This window comes from Mus caroli, chromosome 8, assembly GCF_900094665.2.
Source record: "Mus caroli chromosome 8, CAROLI_EIJ_v1.1, whole genome shotgun sequence".
Lineage (NCBI taxonomy): Eukaryota > Metazoa > Chordata > Mammalia > Rodentia > Muridae > Mus > Mus caroli.
The window spans coordinates 82,842,560-82,861,565 of NC_034577.1; the positions used below are offsets into that span (position 1 = coordinate 82,842,560).

At 40.4% G+C, this 19,006-nt stretch overlaps 2 protein-coding genes across 5 annotated transcripts in view; one reads left to right on the forward strand and one right to left on the reverse strand.

Moving 5' to 3' along the window:
• Rpgrip1l (RPGRIP1 like) overlaps positions 1–17,288 on the reverse strand; it is a 106,577-nt gene extending 89,289 nt beyond the window's left edge. For 2 of the 4 annotated variants that reach the window (XM_029480847.1, XM_029480845.1), the window contains exons 1-6: positions 17,230–17,280; positions 14,358–14,449; positions 12,080–12,224; positions 8,724–9,022; positions 4,601–4,703; positions 3,058–3,201 (exon numbers count right to left, since the gene is read on the reverse strand). In XM_029480847.1, the coding sequence (XP_029336707.1) occupies positions 3,058–3,201; positions 4,601–4,703; positions 8,724–9,022; positions 12,080–12,224; positions 14,358–14,442 (776 nt within the window). In that variant the 5' untranslated portion in view covers positions 14,443–14,449; positions 17,230–17,280. Of the gene's footprint in view, positions 1–3,057; positions 3,202–4,600; positions 4,704–8,723; positions 9,023–12,079; positions 12,225–14,357; positions 14,450–14,958; positions 15,136–17,229 lie in introns of those variants that run through there. The other 2 variants (XM_021171160.1, XM_029480846.1) reach the window with 2 other exon arrangements.
• A 39-nt stretch (positions 17,289–17,327) lies between these two features.
• The window catches only part of Fto (FTO alpha-ketoglutarate dependent dioxygenase), a 350,246-nt gene continuing 348,567 nt past the window's right edge, over positions 17,328–19,006 (forward strand). The window contains exon 1 of the mRNA XM_021171161.2: positions 17,328–17,654. Coding sequence (XP_021026820.1) covers positions 17,610–17,654 — 45 coding nt within the window. The 5' untranslated portion in view covers positions 17,328–17,609. The remainder of the gene's footprint in view (positions 17,655–19,006) is intronic.

Below are 19,006 nucleotides of genomic sequence, written 5' to 3' on the forward strand. Positions count from 1 at the left end.
TTGTGATTTTTCTCTATAGTAAATTATACCAAGTTTTACATTTTCCCCCAAGTTTTTCAATAATTTTCTATTAGCCTCAAAAAGTTGCTATTACACATAAAAATTTGAGCTACAAGTAAACTTAATTTTTAAAAATCCTTGAAGACCTTATTTCTTTTGTTTTAAAAACTGTATTCAAGAAACAATATGCTATTCAACAGAGGTATCTTTCCTTCTAAGCAAATGTGTATTTTCAGTTTTATAAAATCATTGAGGTAAGGTACTAACTGGCTTATTTCTTTAGCTTCTGTAGCAATTTTTCTTTGCACATAATTTTGTTTCTGCTTCTAAGAGTTGATATGATAAGAGAGATTGCTTCTTATGTGAATTATCTAGTCCCATGGAAGGCCAATGTTCTGTCGTTTGTTGGCCACATTTAGAGTCTGAAAGCATGTGGCCTTGCCTGTCACTCTCTTTCTGCCCTGCTCTAGCCCAGGACTGAAGGACCTGAGTATCTCCTCCTCAGTGAGTCCTCATGGCCAGCTCTAAGGTGATCAGCTCCATCTGGACGAGGAGCAGCTAACACAGCCCACCTTGTTGTCTGGCACCTTGAGGAATATAGTAGGGAGAGTGGTTCCTGATCACCTTTTACCCAACTACTGACTAAAACTGACAGGGCCATGTCCAAGCCTGAACCTGCCCTGAGGAAAACTGTGCCTGCTGGGGCTTTGTGTGTATATGTGAATGTGCAGTACAGAGACGCCTGTTTGGCACCTCTCTTTCTCCACTGCACTCCACCTTAGTTTTTGAGAAAGGGTTTCTCACTGAACCTGGAGCTTGGTGGCTAGCTAAGTCCCAGAGAGTCTCTTATTTCTGCCTTCTTGGCTCTAGGTTCACAGGCACATGCTGTCATGCCTGGCTTTCTACACAGGTGCTTAGGATCCAAACGCCCATCCTCACGTTTGCATGCAAGCACTTTACTGACTGAGCCCCATAGTGCATTTTGTAATAATACTTAGAAAGCACACACAGATATGAGGCCTGGTCCTGTGGCCTTGTTCGTCACCAGGAACCATCCCTGTTTTGTAAGGAGGCGGAGTCTAAAGCAGTTCTTTCTGGGGAACGTGATTAATACCTAGTTATTCAACCTGATGTAAAGCCAGGCTTTTAATTATGCCCCTAATTTACATATATTTCTCAAAAATTTCATCTTTCTTCTGCTATGCTAAAAGAATGGTATATGATTTAACTAGACATAAAGATCTCCTTATATAATGTAGTTTTACAAACAGCTTTTTAGGAGTAGAATATTTTTGAAATTACACTAATCTTTTAAATCTAAGGTTTTCCATGTAATTTTTAGTATACATAAACACAAACAAGAGAGATGGAGAACTGGCTGAGTATTCGCAGCACTGGCTGCTCCTCCAGGGGACTGAGTAGCTCACAAGCACCTGTAGCTCCAGTTCCTGGGGATTCAGCACCTTCTTCTGGACTTCGTGTGCCCCAGACATGTGATGCACATACATACATACATGCATACATACATGCATGCAGTCGAATCATCTATACATATATGATGCACATACATACATGCAGTCAGATCAGCTATACATATAAAAAATTAAAATAAAAAATCCTTAAAAACTCCCAAGTCTGTAACTACACACTCTTTCCTCATATTCTTCACATATTACCACGTAGGATTAGTTTGTTAATACAAGATGAGGGCTGGGGACATGGGTCAGTGGGAAAGGCACTTGCTACCAAGCTGCCAGATGACCTGAATTGAATTCCTAGATCCTATAGGGTGCAAAGAAAGGAGTGACTCTTGTAAGTTATTCTTATATTTCCCCAGGGATGCCTGCACAATACATGTGTGTATTCTTGTACACAGAGACATGAAATAAATAAATGCAATACCAGAAAACCTTTCTTATATTTTTATTTTTTAAAAAAAAGACAGGCACCACTCTATCTGAAATGAAAAGTTAGTCAATATTACTAGGTTTTTAAAAGGAGGAATCTGACCACAGAGTATCAGATAGTTCACAAAGAGGAAATAGAAGTTAAGTCACTAAATTTGATTTTAAAAACATTATGAGATATGTCACAAAGACAAATGAGATACCACTACCAAAGGCAATGTGTGGATTTTATTTGGGGTCCACTAAAATGATAGCAGAAAGATATCTTTAGGCAAGTCTGAATAGAAACTGGCTGTTAGGTGCTATGAGAGAATGACTATTAATTTTGTTGAGTATAGGGACACCACCTCAAGTGTTTGTGAGAGACTGTGTGGCTCGGGCTACCTAATCGACAGAAATAAAAGTGTAAGTTTAGATGGAGTAAGACTGGTAAGATGTTAGTAACTGTTGAGGTAAGCGCTCTCTCTCTCTCTTTCAAACATATCTATTCCATAAGCTACTGTCTTCAGTTTTGTCAAAAGAAAAGACTGAAGAGCAGAAGGTAAGTGAAGAGAGACTGGTGAACAAGTCTTGTTCAATGCACAATGGCAACACAAAATCAACAAATGGGATCAGAACCAAAAATTCACAAAGGGAGACAGGAACAAAAATATTATTTTATAAAACATTTAAAAATGAATGGTGGTAAGGAAATACTGCCAAGGTGCACCATAAACCACAACAATGTGGGATTTTCTTGCAAACTGAGTACAAGGAGACGTGCATCTTTGTGGTTACAAACTGCTGCAGCATCATGGAACCACAAGTCTGAACAAAGCCCAAAGTAAGACTGGATGACTACACACGGTACAACAGTACAGCTCTTGTCACCCATGATGTAAATTCTGAAGTCTAGACCAGTGGGGTACACAAACAAAGACAAGATGAGAGTGGCCGCCAGCCATAGGACAGCTAGGGAAAACCACCCTTTCTTCACAGGAGTACTTCATACTGTTAGTAGGTCTACAGAATTTCTACCCAAAGAATATGAAATAGAAATAGTTTAAAAATGGTTTGGATTTTGGATCATGATTTATATTTTTATGGGTCTTGATAAATTATTTAAAATTAATTTTGAGCATACCAAAGTGACATTTCAGTTTTAACATACCTCTGATCTGTAGCTTGCTGTTCTCGAAGCTGAAGAAGAGATAGCTCAATTTCATTTTCTTTTCTCTTCAACTGAGTTTTCAGGATCTCTGCCAAGTGCTCTAACTCTTCTATCTGGCCTCTCTGTGACTGAATAACATTTTCTCTGAAATGAAGAGTCTTGATAAGAATTTGCAGATTGAGGAGAAATTTGTAGTACTTAAAGTCCATGCAAAGATAGTTGTTTACTATAATACAGGGCAAGCAAAGGTTAATAAAGTCGCTTTCCTCCCTTTGTATAGAGTGACATAGTGACAGATCCAATGTGATGACTTCCCTGGGACAATTCAAGAGATGGCCTTTTAGAAGCTACTGTTTTAGGCAATGGACTGGACTGGTTGCATTTAGTTCAGTCTGTACTGATCATCTACTGGGTACTGTACAATAATTTTAATGTTTTGTTTATTTATATGTGCACAGCTGCCATATCACCCAATTAATATTTCAGAGAGTAAGCATCAAATGTGCAAACATTAGGGTTTCCAGCATGCTTTACCTCTCCTTGTCTGGCAGCATCCCAATGCAGTGAGCCTTGGGAAAACTGCTATGAACCCTAGCTTTTCTCTTGATTATCTAAGAATGAGAAAACATTTCATCTTTTATTTCCTTACAGGTTGACTGCTAGTGTGACTGGTATCTGAAGTACACAAAAGAAAACCTTTCCAATCTGTATCATATTTTTCATTGGTAGTGTTCTAAGGTTGGTGCTCTTTGTGTAATGCTTTCTCTCCTTCTTTAATGTTCTGACGATCCAGGTAAAGGCTTATGGATAAGTTCATTTGTATAACTCACTTATACCACTAGGTGCTGATGAACTAGAAAAAGGAAGATGGATGTGGCAGAAGGATTGTTTCTGAGACCATGACATGAAGAATTCAAGTCTCAAAAAAGCACAGGAAAGCCAGAGCTGAAGTCCATGTGTCAAATACTCCCAAACATTCAAGCCATTCCTCTTAATGCCTCTGTCCTCCCCAAAAGGGGTGAACCAGAATCTAAAATATTATCTGTAACTTCTTGGGAATAAAAATTTTGTCTCTAAGATAGGTAGTGGTGGCACATTCCTTTAATCTCAGCACTTGAGAGGCAGAGGCAAGCAGATCTCTTTGAGTATAAGGCTAGACTGGTCTACAGAGTGAGTTCTAAGACAGCCAGGGCTACATAGTAAGAACCTGTCTTAAAAAAATTAAGAAAGAAAAGAAAAAGAAAAATGTTGTCTTTAAAGCTCTAAAGCTGGGACTGCTCTAAGTGATGGGACTTTAGGCTATTCCTTTGGTGGTAAAATTAATAGAAATCCTGCTATCAGCTAGATAACCTATCCAGTCCTTGTATTTTACTGAGAACAAATCATATAATGGCTGTTATTACTCCATAGAACTAGCCGTATTTTAGTAAAGCAAATTATTTATACATACTCCGATTTTGTTTACAATAAAGGAGAAGGAAGGATCAAATAAGACATAATCGATATACAAAGTTCTAAAATGACCATGAAAAAGAATACATACAAATTTCTTATTTCTCCTCTGGCTTCTTCAAGTAAACTATTGCTGTATTTTGTGAGCGTGGGTTGTACAGTTTCTGCTTCATCTCCATTTTGAAATCTTATACCTAAAAATAAAGTAGTAAAGTATTATGGAAAGAAAGTTAGAAAAGACAGATCCTTGATTTGCTGTGAGTATATTTATAATAAATACTACATGTGTTCTTACAAAGAGCAGCAGAATTGCAGGCTAAGGGGACATGAGCCCTCAGCTACCAGCAAGTAGTACTGGAAACACAGCAAAAGCACTGTCCACTGAACAACTCTGCTAAAGAAACCATCTAGAAATAAGTCGATTCATTTTGGGACTTAAAACTTCTTTTTTTTTTTTTTTTTTTTTTTTTCGAGACAGGGTTTTTCTGTATAGCCCTGGCTGTCCTGGAACTCACTTTGTAGACCAGGCTGGCCTCGAACTCAGAAATCCGCCTGCCTCTGCCTCCCGAGTGCTGGGATTAAAGGCGTGCGCCACCACGCTCAGCTATTAAAACTTCTATCTCAAATTAAAAACTACCATTTTTAATTTAGGGATTCATAATAAAAAACAAGGACATATGAAGGAAATAATTCAACCTAGGGTAAAAACAAACACTACTAAAAGAATGTAGCAATGATATAACTATTGACTTTCTACTAGGCTCACAGGTAGTATAGACGCTCAGCCATCATCAGAGAGGCTTCCTCCTGCAGCAGACGAGAACCAACACCGAGACCCACAGTCAGACAGCAAGCAGAGACAGAGACAGAGACAGAGACATTGGAGTATTCAGTGCACATGCACAGCACAGCACATGACACTGGAAGTCAGAGGACAACTTACAAGCCAGCTATCTCCTTCCACTTTGTGGATCCTGGTGACTGATGGCCGGGCACAGGCTTGGGGCAAGCATCATCTCTCTAGTCCCTGTTTAGTGTTTTTGATAGTGGTCTTCTATATTTTATCATAAACATCCCTTGATCTTACATCCTTAATTTATGTCATCTTTTTTTTTTTTTCTTATTCAACCTCAATAAAAAAAGCTATCTTTTACAAACAGAAATCGGGCCAGACAATGGTGGCCACACGCCTTTAATCCCAGCACTTGGGAGGCAGAGGCAGGCGGATTTCTGAGTTCAAGGCCAGCTTGATCTACAGAGTGAGTTCTAAGACAGCCAGGGCTACACAGAGAAACCCTGTCTCAAAAAACCAAACCAAACCAAACCAAACCAAACCAAACCAAACCAAACCAAACCAACAAACAAAAAAAGCATACATCTGAGGGCAAGTCAACATTAAGATCTCTTACAATAAAGCAGTTGCCTACAGTATTTTCTAACAGAAATTATCACATGTGCTGCTATGTATGGGGTATACACGGTTAGTCTCAGATACTTGGGAGGCTGAAGAAGACAGATATTTGAGCACAGAAGCTTGAGCTAGCCTGGGCAACAAAGGGAGACATTCATCTTAGAGGAAAAAAACATTCTATGAAGTTTGACAAGGATAGTCTACTTGTTAAAAGTCAGACATACTTTTAATTATGTATGCTGCTTTCTAGTTCTAGGATGATTAGCATTTAAGAGAAAAGTTTAACAAATGGTGTAGAATTTAAGTGGAGACTGGACCAAGATCTGTCCAAGACTGGCACAGAAAAAACTCTGTAAGAGAGTCTAACCTTCTCAATGAGAAATTTCACCATTTTAAGTTGATGGATGAAGATAGACCCCTCACTCACTCTCCCCGATACAGTCATTATCTACTGCTGTAAACTACACTGGAGAAAAGGAGAGGCTCTGCCTAAAACATTACAGACTTCACTGAGCTACAACTGGCCAGTTATATGGAAGGCTATAATAATACTAATTCTTAAGCTCTTTCTATATAATCATGGGCAAAATAAAAATTAGCAGTGGAGTTAAAAGACTAAGCTCAAAAATATGTCAAAATTTGATTATTTGTTAGTGACTGAGGTCATTATTTCTAATGAATGGTTATTGCATATCCTTTTTGGTTCTGAGATGACTGTCTGATATAGTTGAGGAAGGCCTCAAATCTCATATCCCCTTGTCTTAGTCTTTTAAAGAATAATTCTTCTTCTTCTTCTTCATCATCATCACCACCACCATCATCACCACCACCATCATCACCACGATCTTATGTGTAAACTGCCCATTTTTGCCTGTGTGTATGTCTGTGTGCTCACAAAGGTCCGACAAGGTGTTAGATACCCCAGACCTGGAGCTGTATATAGCTGTGAGCTGTCATGTGGGTGCTGGGAATAGAACCCAGGGAGAGCAGCCAGTGCTCTTAACCAATAAACCATCTCTCCAGCCGCTTGCCTCAGACTTAGAAGTCCTAGGTGCTGGATTACGGGCTTGTACCGTGCCTAGGTACCAATGGCTGTATTTTAAAGGCGTATGTACTTACACACGTTTTTGTTTCAGTGGTTCTTCATAGTGAGAGCTGTGTCTACATGTCAGTTCCACCTGAACCAACACTTGCCATCATGTCTTTCATGTGCAAGCAGAGAATAATGGTGTCCCCACAGTAGTTTCTGTCCCCACAGCAGTTTCAGGGTACAAGTTTCCTTTGGCTAGAGAGAATCTTGGGTACAGCCCCATCTCAACCCAAGATAGTCCTGAAAACTCGGGCCCCTGTCCCAGTGCCAAGGGCAGCCTTGAAGAGGGTACTGCTCCTGCATGTTTAAGGTTAATGCTGGGAGTGGCTCCTCACATGTCATGATTAAGTATCCCCCACCATTTAGACACAGTGCATGATTTCTGCGTCCCAGACTTTACACATGGGGAAGGGAATCTAAATCACAAAGAGGACACAAACAAACACAGGAAGATATTAAGTTTGTAAGTTATGTTTTTAAAGACTGATGCGCTATGGGTCATTTTAAAAACACTGTTTTAACAGAGGGAAGGGTAAACTGGTCTCTTTGATTTGAACTGTAATTTAACACAAGTAGCTTGCTGTATCAATGTAAAGTGTGAGCATTCCTTTATTTAGCATGAAAGGCCTGGCCGTCCTTCCTCACCACCTTCTCCACTAACATCTGTAGGTGAGAAAACCAAGGTTCAGAGGATGTGACTTTTTAAGGGCATGTCCCTAAGTGAGGAGCTCCCGATATTATCATCATTCCATTTTACAGATGGGGGAAATGAGGCTGAGAGGTCAAGGGCTGCCTTGATATAAAAGGATGATTCACGGCAGAGTGGGTTTTCTGATTTATAATTCGCTGTGCTCACTTTGATTGTACCCAAAGGCTACTGCAATCTCACACTGCTGGCAACGGCTAAGCCCTTTCATCCTGCAGCTGCCTCCTGTCTGTGTGGAGGCCATACTGACTTCAAAGGCACACTATCTAGGGAAGAGACAGTGTTAACACTTTGCTTTGGAAAAGAAAACTATAACATTCCCCCTCCTTCTGTTCATATGGTGTTTCCCCTTTCCTCAATGAATTATAACTAACTCAAGGTTTACATCATTTTTTAATATTATAAAAGATGTTGGATATTTCTGTGAATCATATTCCTGACAAAAATCAATTAGAGCTAACAGTTTCTTTCTTTCTCTAGGAGCAGCATTTTTTAAAAGTTACGACTTTTTGTTTCATTTTAACAAGTTCCTCTGTGGATGGGAAGAGCGGGGGCTTGATGCCCATGTCAGTTCGCTCTGCGAGAGTGATCTGTGGTATAGGAGGCTTTACGACATTCTTTTCAGTGTGAAGAAACTGATGCCGTAGTTATTTCAGAGGCGGACGAGGCCACTGTAACCACTGGCTCCAGTACTTTTTACAAGTAAAGGAAACTGCAAGCCGATAGAGGTGGTTTGTCCTCGTTCCCTGCCGCAGAGTGCAGGGTAAGAGCCCGACGTGCAGATGCCTATTATAGGGTTTGTCACTGTGTTACTTAGTAGGCAAGAGTGGCCTAAGGATTTCTGAATAAAGCCATCCTTCTTACAGCATTACGATCTGACAGAGAGCAAGCCTCAAACTGTTCCAACCCCTTTGGAAGACATGTAAAAACATGTGTAAGAAACAAAGTTGTGTGTGTCACTGGGCCCCAGGCTCAGACTCACGTCCAGGCTTGGGTGCATGTTTTACCTTTCCCAGGGCATTCCTGCGAGCCTGCACTGGCACTTGCTCTCCGGCGGCCGGTGTTAACTCGAGCCTGCACTCGACTGTACGACGTCTGCCTGTGCCCCTGGACTTGGAGCTGCTGTTTGGCTGATATCAGCCTGTTTTTGAGAACTTCATTTTGTCTTTCAAGCTCATGAACTTTTTCTTGCAGCTGCTCAATCATTTCTTCCATTTCCACATCTCGTCCCAGCCGCTTGGGGCCGCCACCAACCCGCTCATATCTTTTCTTGTCATTAACTAGCCGTATTAACTTGGTGGCCATTCTAGGGAAATAATAAAAAGATGAAAAGGAATGTGAGAAGTGAGCATAAAATGCATTCTGTTGAAAGGAGCATAATCACTGTGAAGACTTCAGTGCAGAACCTGAATAATAAATTTCAGGTTTTGATGTAACTATTACTGCCTGTGAAGAATCCTTTGATGATAATTGAAACCACTGGGCAACAATCTGCTTTATAGCACTGACAAATAGCAGTTTCCTAAGGCTTATCATTTAAGGTTAGTAAAGAGAGGACACATATTTACCCCATATGTTCCAGAAATGCAATTTTTAACGCATGACCTTATATAGGAACACTGGATGCACTTAAACATAGTCACAGAGTGTGATGTGGTAGGCCATGTCTACAACCAACAGTGAGTTAGAATTTTCAGAAAGTGAGCTAAAATTATGCAGATTTAGGTAGTATAGTATCTTATCTTTCCATAGGATTAAGACAAGGAAACACATAAAAATGATGGAATTCACAGATGGACACATATAAAATCCAACAGAAATTTCAAAAGAAACCAAAATGTGACCCTAGTTGTTGGTTAGTGCTCAACAAATGTTTGTGTTTAATTTCAAAAAAATAATTATATGCAAGAAATATTATCTAAATGAGACTTCAAGTTTTTGACATAAATTGTCCTCCTGACATCCCAGAACTTATACCTTTGACTCTTTCCCGTTTTGATAAAAACTGGTCAGACAGAACAAAAGGCAGAGTGGGCACATGGGTGATGTAATATACATGCATGGAAAACATGCCTGACAATGAATGGAAAAATCTTGGCAGGACAAGAAAGAAAAGGTGGCTTTGATGAGAGACACAAGTTCAAGACTTTACAAAATTGGTCGCACATCTTCAATAGCTGATTCTAGTTTATAGTGAATCTATTTTTATAAAGACCCAGACAGGAGATTGGAAATAAAAACACACTACATTTTTCTTTAAGTGGGGTTTGCTTTATTTTAGCATGGTTATGGACAGAAGCTTTTACTTAAGGGAACAAAAGTGAAATAAAAAAAACCCTTAATAGCTTTGGGATGTCATAGAACAACATTTTCCCCTAAGCGGAGTCTTCTGTAAATGCGGTAGTAATACATGTCTATCTACACTTCTGGCTACCCAGCTACAGCGCGTGGCATCAGGGAGTGCTCTGCATAACAGAACCAGTGAAGACTGTTTTCTCTTCCCCTTGAGGCACATCCACTAAGGATGCTTTATAAGGGATATCGGATAATAAAAACCAAGATCCAAGAGAACCACAAACATCCGAGTAAAATAACCAGTGGATTCCTTCCTTTTCTACCCAGTCCAGCAGATGATACATCACTGGGGAATCTGACGAGGGTTCATCATCCAGTAAAACCACACTCTCCCTTGCCCAGTAATTAGTGAGCTTAAGAGTCCTGCGCCCTACTCAGTGTCCTATCAATAGAAATAAGACATTCATCCAAGGACAAGCCACTTAAATACTTGAATACTTACAGGAAGGTTAGCACTTAGAAACATAGATTACATTAAAAAGAAAGGTCCAGATTTAATAATATAAAGACCAGTCATCTGAAGAATGAGAAATGATTTTTCACCGATATTGATAGTGTCTTCAAGCTCTTGACATCATGATGCTCAGGTAAACTTTGTCAGAGAATATAGGACTGCAGTGCTTGTTTAGTCATAGGAATAATTCTCATTTCCTAAAGTCATTAATGAATTTTATATCATCTGGTGAGATTCGAGTACTTAAGGCAATTTATAAAAATTTGTGGTTATACAAAAGGTGATACTAACTCACACCTTAAGGCTAAATGTAAAGGTTGTCTATCTATGCATGGATCTAGGCCAGTGTCAGTGGGTAAGGCTGAGGATGTCTAGAGATGTGGGCCAGTGCTCAGTGGGTCAGTACTCACACAGCCTAATAAAGCAAAGTCTCGCGGGAGTAGATGGCCTGAGCACAGGACACTGGGAGAAAGACACTAGAACACATATATACAACTTGACCCCTAATACAGTTCCCCCTCTCCATTAAACTATGTGGCTCATTATAATTAAGTTGTTTTTATTTTTTGGATAGGACAAATTAATAATAAGGTCAAGGTTGTGAATTGCAATCTTTTTCTGACCAATTAGTTATCTAAAGAAAAAAAAAAGTTTAGTGGTCACAGACTTCATGTCTCATTCTGTTTGGTAGACCTGAGTGTGCTATTGGTCAGAAATGAATCAGGCATATCTTACAAATAGCAATTTCTATGTCTCAAGACCAACTCGAAGTAGAAGTCTTGCACTTGGATGGCTGGTTGAAAACAGTCTAGAGAGTAGAGAGTGAAGTGGAATCACTTCTGGACATTAAGTTCTAAGCAGAACGCCATCTCCCTCCTTTAGTGGCTACCTTCCTTTTCCTTTGAACCTACAACGTGACTACGAATACAGATGTGTGTACACTTCTGTCTCCAATGCCAGGCACTCAAAGGATGGGCACAATATTTTTGAGTAAAATAGAATTAAAAGAAAACTACATCATTCTTATGTACATTTTCACATGTCCATCAAATGTGACAACGTGCTTTTTCAAAAATGGTAGAGCCTGTTTGAAATACAGAACCAAGACTAATTCAAGTGAAGCTAAACATGACCCAGACATAAGTGATGTTTTCATTAGTAAATCCCAAATCATAAGGGAACACATATTCTAACAAGTTGGAATCGTTAATTACTTTTAAAATTTTTATGGCATTTAAAAAAACAGATGCTTGGCTATCTGCTTATTAAGTCATAAATATTAACCCAAAAGTTATTTAAAGATTTAATATTCTCATGGCACTCTTAGCTATTAGCTGTGTTCTTTCAAATGGTAACTTCAGACATAATAAACACAATCCTCTTGGTTTATTATTCTATTTTGTAAGATTTTCCATTTTTAAAAAATTCTATTTATTTATAACCTGCCTGTTCCAGAAAAGATTGAAGGTGGGGCTTTCAATTAAGTTTATAAAAAACTATATCCTTCAAACTTTACAGAGTTAAGAAAAAAAGCTAAAAGCTTTTTATCATAACCTTTTAATTTTATCCTCTTGCTTGCGGGCATGCTGTTTAAGTAAAATGTTCTCATCATGCAAACGCAAAAATCTGTCTTCCAGTTCTTCACGACTGACACGTGACACTGCCTGGCGAGTCTTCACTGTGCGTGCAGTTGAGGTTTCTGAAAAAATGCCAAGGTAATTAATTGTAGCATCACTTAAAATAGTCTCTGAAACCTGATAACAGTTGCTATTAAAATAATCTCTGATGCATTCCAACTTTTCATACCTTTTGCTTTTCCCATTTTTTTTTTTTGTTTTGTTTTGTTTTCTGAGACAGGACTTCATGTAGCAGAGGCTAGCTTCAAATTTGCTCTGTGGCTGGGATGACCTTGAACTCCTGACCGTCCTGCCTCTACTTTCCAAGTGCTGGGATCACAGGCATACACTATCACACTCAAATTTCTCTCCTTTTGACCTACAAATTAAGTTGTGGGTTGTTGTTGTTGTTTTTTAGAAAACTGTCCATGCCATCAAGCTTCAGTGAGGTCTTTGTGATGACTACTTCTCATATAGCAATGGCTTTACTCACTGGTGTGGACTTGATCACTTTTTCAGGAGGGAATTGGTTCAACAGATTTCTAATTCCTATTCTGAGCACTGTAAAGCTCATAGTTAGAAAAGCCAGGCTGCCCAGTCTGGGAGCACAGCTAGGTAGCATACAGCACTTGCCTGGCATGTGAGAGGTTCAATCTGCCAATCTGTATGTATTTCTTACAGAGACAAAACTGGAACAATTCAGTGAACATAATATTATTAGGGCATTTTTTTTTCTGAGTGAGGGAGCTAGGATATAGAAAAATAAAATATAAAGCAAATATAAATTCCCCAGAAATAAAAAAACACCAAAACCTGTGGTTTGAAAGTTTCACAGATCATTTTTCTATAAGCTATTTAATATATTGAAAATTAACTTTTTGACCTAACATTATGGTACATACTTTAAAAAAAAAAATCCCAGCAATAAGGAGACAGAGGCAGGCAGAGATCTGTGAGTTCGAGCCCAGTCTGGTCTACATAGTGAGTTCCAGACCAGCAGTGCATACATAGTAAGACATTGTCTCAAAAACCAAATCAAACCAAACCAAACCTAACCCAACCAAACCCAACAAATTTCTAAAACTTTTAAGTATATACACACATTTAATTTCAGTCAATATAAAAGACTGAGGGTGGCTACTGATGATAAGGATTGAACTTACATAATACCAAAACCCAATTTTAAAACACTTCAAATTTATTTGTATTTGAACACCTGACACTGGTTCCATTATCTAAAGCAAAGCCTAAACATCCTTCCTTTTAATAATAGGTGCGGGGGGGCTGGCGAGATGGCTCAGTGGTTAAGAGCGCCGACTACTCTTCCGAAGGTCCTGAGTTCAAATCCCAGCAACCACATGGTGGCTCACAACCATCCGTAACGAAATCTGATTCCCTCTTCTGGAGTATCTGAGGACAGCTACAGTGTACTTACATATAATAAATAAATCTTTAAAGAAAAAAAATAGGTGTGGTCAATTTGTTCTCAATGAACCATATACTTATAGTTAAGCCTGGTCGGAGACATTGTTACAATTAAAAGGTGTATGTAGAGTTCTTAAGACACATTTTAAACCCGAAGCCTTCTCCAAGCAAGGTGAGTGGTGTAAGGGTCTGACTAGCTTTGTCACAGACAGGAACCTGGCTCTTCAGTCTCTGTTGTGTTTGAAAGCAGTGCTTTGCTTTCTCAGTTGAAAATACTCCAGCTCTACAGGACCAACCAAATGCTAAAAGGATAAAGAAAGCCTTTAATGTATATTAATGTGGTTGAAAACTCACTATCACTTGCATAAACAGGCCATTTTGAGATACTCTACTTGAAAGGCAAAAATTTTAAAATATGGTATTTCCTCCCATATAAAATTTGAGCATAAAGAAGTGTTTTAATGGTGAATGTGATTTAAACCAGGCAATTCAGTTTGGGGGCCTGATACTCTATGCAGTTTCTACTGATGTGTGGAATTTTAAAAAGATGATTTATAACAACTCTTTATCAGAACAGAGGGGGATCTTGCATTTTCTATGAGCTGTTGATAATTGATGCTCGCAGTAAAATACCATATGTGTTTTAAACTCTCTCTCTTGTTTAGTCCAATCAAGAGCTATATAGTTACTCAAATGGCTGGCTTTGTATGACTATCAGAAATACTTTAAATTAAAAGTAAAGAAATTACTGATCAAAGTTCATAACTGTAATAAATAACAGGTGGCCATACCTTGTAACCCTCCAACTCCAAAGAGGTTTAGACCTGTATCTTTCACCGGCAGGTCTCCTGCTGTCTCGTCACTTGGGCCAGACATGGTCTATCTGTGGAGAAAAGAAAATTCAAACAAACTCTTCCTAAGTTATTGCATTAACTATGCAATGGAATGAGCCAAATAAAGGGACTAGGAAACTAGAACTTTAATGGACATGTTATTGCCCACATGTGTCTCTGAGCAAGATGAAAGCTTCCACTCCAGAAGGAACACTGCATCCAATCACGAGGACTGTCTTCTCTGAGCAGAGGATTTCCTACAGTTTTCTTAGGAAATGAGCTAAGATTATCATTCTTCCTTTCCTTATTCATCTATCTGAAGCAAAACCAAACCTTCCACAGTTCAGAAATACTTCGATCCCTACGCCTTTCCTTAAAGAGAACATGAATTCTAGGGGAAAAAAAAAATCCAAATCCAAAACCAAACCAAACCAAAACAACAACAAAACCAAAAATACACCCCCCCCCCAAAAAAAAACCAAAACAAACCACAACTCGGGCCATGTACTCGAGTCAAACAGTTCTACCTTCTCATAGTTGGCCAAGTCATTACGTTTACCTAATTTTAAAAACAGAGCAAATTATACCCATCTCATAGTAATCCTAAAAGCACGTGAGACAGATAAAAAGTAAAGGCCTTTAGCAAATGTGCTGGGGATGTCAAGAGTCTCGGAATGCCCACTGACTACATGCTGTGCCCACCCATGCGGCCGCTTTCAGGCTTTGTGAAGGAGGAGGCACCATTTGTTCACAGTGTGATTTTACTTTGTCGAATCCCTCCTTTGTTACTTCATGTAGATTCCAGGGATTAGCTACCTCAACATGTGGCTTGTTCTAGAACTTTCAGTTTCTTTTCTCTATAGAGACATACCATAGTAACTTAGTATTGTATGTGGACATGAATATACAGTGTATAGTAAGCAAATAAATAAGGAAAAATGTACACTCTTGATTTCCACTCTGACCTTCCTAGAAAGGTCTAGATGTGAACTGTTAGTGAAGTACCCTGGTAAGGAAGAGACTTTCCAGTTCTAGAATGTTGGTTGTAGAATGTGAGGACCAAGAAGTTAGAACGCTTGTCCATCTTGTTCACCTGTCTGAGAAGCTGGCACAGAGGGTGGCACACTCAGTGAGCAGCATTTATTAAGCAGTCACTTGAATGGATAAAGGGATTGAATTGGATTTCAGTGTCTGAAATTTGAAGATGTGGCTACGTATATGTGCATGAGAGGGCCTGGAACTTTGATCGGAACTCATGATGGGCTAAGAACCACTGCTAGGGACAAATATCTCAAAGAATGTCTGCAGAAGTTGATGCTAACACATACTGTTCACTGTGCTTACAGTGTGTGTAAGCAATGGCTACTCAAATGGTTCCTAAGATAAAAACAGAAGCTAAGACAAGCTAGCTCAATTGCTCAAGGTCATTAATGCAGGAGTTAGTTGTTTGGTGATATTTCTGGTGATCATGACCGAGAAGAAAATTGTTACTGGTCTGATGTAGGTAGATGGCACAGTGAATTCTCCCTCTTTGCTCTCTATGATCCACTTACAGCCTTCCCTGCTTTCCTCACGTATGGCATGCTTTTATCTTGCTCCTACGACTCTTCTCTGTCTCCTCATACTTCAGAGCTCAGTCCAACTGACCTTTCCTTAGAGTTTCCCTTACTGTTCTGTGTTAATTTTCTTCCTGGTTTCTAACTTTTCTTTTTCAAGGGGAGCCCAGGCTGTATAGGCTGACATGAAATTCACCAAGAACACTAAACATACTGGCCTCAAATTCTCTATTTTTTCCTTGTTTTTTTTTTTTTTTCTTTAAAAAAAAAGGGGTGGGGGTTCATCTCACTGTAGAAACCTGGCTGGAATTCAGAGATCTCCCTGCCTCTACTTCCAGAGTGTTACGATGAAAGTTGAGTGCCACCATGCCCTGTGTAGACTCTGAATTTGTCCCAAGTGTGCCACCACCCTGCTGTGGCTTATTGCTTACAGCAACAGCCTTTGTCATTATCCCAGAGTTCTTTCGTAATCCATTGTCTTGTCATGCATTTTTAGCCTAGTATATTATATTTTCACACAAATATCATAGTTTCTTGTTTATATCTGTCCCCTCCCCCGCCCCATCTCTCTAGCTTCCTCTCACTGGTCTCCTTCCTCCCCCAAATAGTTCCTCTTCTGCTATCTGATGTCACATAGTAGACATTAATGCTATCATTTATTGAATGAATGAATGAATGCATGCCAGGCACTGAGTTTAAACAAAGTCTCTGCCCTGTAATGGCTTTACAGACTATGGGAGTAGTCAGATGAGAAACAGTAATAAAGAATAAAAGATAGGCCACTAGAAACTGATTGTGGTGGTGGGAACTTGAGGCAAGACCTATTATTGAATTTGAGACGAGCATGGGCTAAAAAAGCTAGTTTAAGGCCAGCCTAGGTTGCATAGGGAGACCCCCTTTTAAAAACTAATGGACAATCATCATCAGCAGCAGCAACAACAACAAACAACAACAACAACAACAGTAACAAGCCTCCTGGGAGGCTTAGGTTCTACCGTGCAAGCCCAGATTCTGGGAAACAGCGAAGTGTGACTGGGACCTTTGAGGTGTAGGGCTTAGGGTTGGCAATTCTAATCAGCTGGGTTTCTGGCTGGGCGGGCGGTCAGGGCGAGTCAGATGCAGGCCTGAGGATGTGGAGGTGTGTCGGGATGGACTGCTTTCCACGCAAGAATCCCAGGTCTATCCTGGGCTTCGAACAGACTCCAGGCCCTCAGTTGTGAGGCCGAGGAAGGGCCAGCCAACCTGCATTAGCCCCCACCTCACAGAGTACTCACCTCCGCGTTCGCCCTCAGCTAGCTACCGTTGCTATAGCGCCCAGGGCGCGAGCCTCTGCAGGCCCAGAGGAGCACGGGAAAACAGTGAGTCCCGTTACCCACTGGGAAATGTAGTTCTCCCTAGGCTGCGGGCCGTCGGCGGGTCGCGTAGCGGACTACGTTTAACGTTTAGCCCTGCTGGCTGACTGGAGAAATTCAGCTCCGGAGCCCAAGGAGTACTCGGGAGTCTCGCGCAGCATTCTGGGAAGGGTAGTTCTTCTAGGTATTAGAGCAAATGGCTCCAGGCGGGAGAGAGCCGTTGAGAGAACTACACACAGGAGGCGGGGTCCAGGGCGAGGGGGAACACGGCCCACGGTGGCGAAGGCGGCTTTAGTAGCAGCATGAAGCGCGTCCAGACCGCGGAGGAACGAGAGCGGGAAGCTAAGGTATGTGGGGCTCTGGGCGTCTGGGATTCTGCGTTAGTCCGGGGCTAGAGGCAGGGGACCCGCAGACCCGCTGGGATGGCTGAGTGGATGCTCGGCGTTAAGCTAAGGGATGTCAAGGCCTTGTTTGCAAGAGACCTGCAGACGTGGTGTGAGTGTGCGCGCGCACGTCCGTGCTGTGAATTCGTATTGCTCTGGATGCAGATCTGGATACAGTTAGACTTGGTCAGAAATGAAAAGATAGACATCTATGTCCCTGTCCTGCTTCTGTCCCTATTCCTTGGTTATATTTGTAGACACTCTCGTGCCTCAGTTTACCAGTTTACCACCTGTGCATTTTCAGCTCGAGCGCAGCTGAGCCACAGAATCTGTATGGTGACATGTTTTTATTTGGAGCATTGCCTCAATGGCCAGATGACTTGTCAGCGTGGTCAGCACATCAGATACGCTTTACATAGCTTCTGTGGGTAGTACATTCCTGGACTCTGTCCTTGCTGTTCAGCTTTCTGACAGTGGACATTCCTTGGGATGACAGTAACAGCAACGGCGACTTATTTGCAGCAATTTTTTGTTTCGGACACCTACATTAAATGCATAATTATTTCATATCATTGCAACAGATGACAAGACAGATATTACATAGGTAGAGTATAAACAGTCTGTTATGAAGATGAACACTGGAAGCTCAATATTTTCCTTTTCCCTCATCCCCAAAGTTGGGACCTATTGATTTGTTCTGACTTATCAGCATTCAGTCCCCCTCAGTGGACACAACAGATTCTGCCCATCTTAAAAGTCTCTCTTGTCTGTAGCTCATTTGGCCAAAGGCCCTTGGCTATGCCGTTTGGTGCTTATTCTATGGCAGGTAAATATTGACTTCGAGGGTCAGTGGGAAATCAAACAGGTACAGTACTTGCTGTCATAGAATTTTGTCTTGTAAGATTCCTAAGTCAATGAGCGTAAGGGTTTTGGATCTTGGGTGTAATGGCCTGAGTTATGTATTTTACAGACATGGACACGGAGTCTGTCAGAAGTTGGCCTTTGCTCAGGGCCTTTTGTTTCCTAGGTGGCATTAGGGACCAGAAGCTGCCACTCTCTAATCTCCTAGCTCTGTTTCTAGTCTCTTTGTGAAAGACATTGAAATACTGGCTGATGCGAAGCACAGGTAGCTGTGTTAAGTCCTAGACAATGTCTCAGTAATCATAAGTGATTGTTTGACTTTCTGTTCAGCTAAGTTAAGGCCCAGTTTATAGAGAGAATCTTGCAGTCCTTTGTTGTGAACAAATTGATAAGTTTTGACTGTACGTATACGCAAAATGTTCCAGTTGCATAGAGAGCATTGCTTTTTTAAAAAG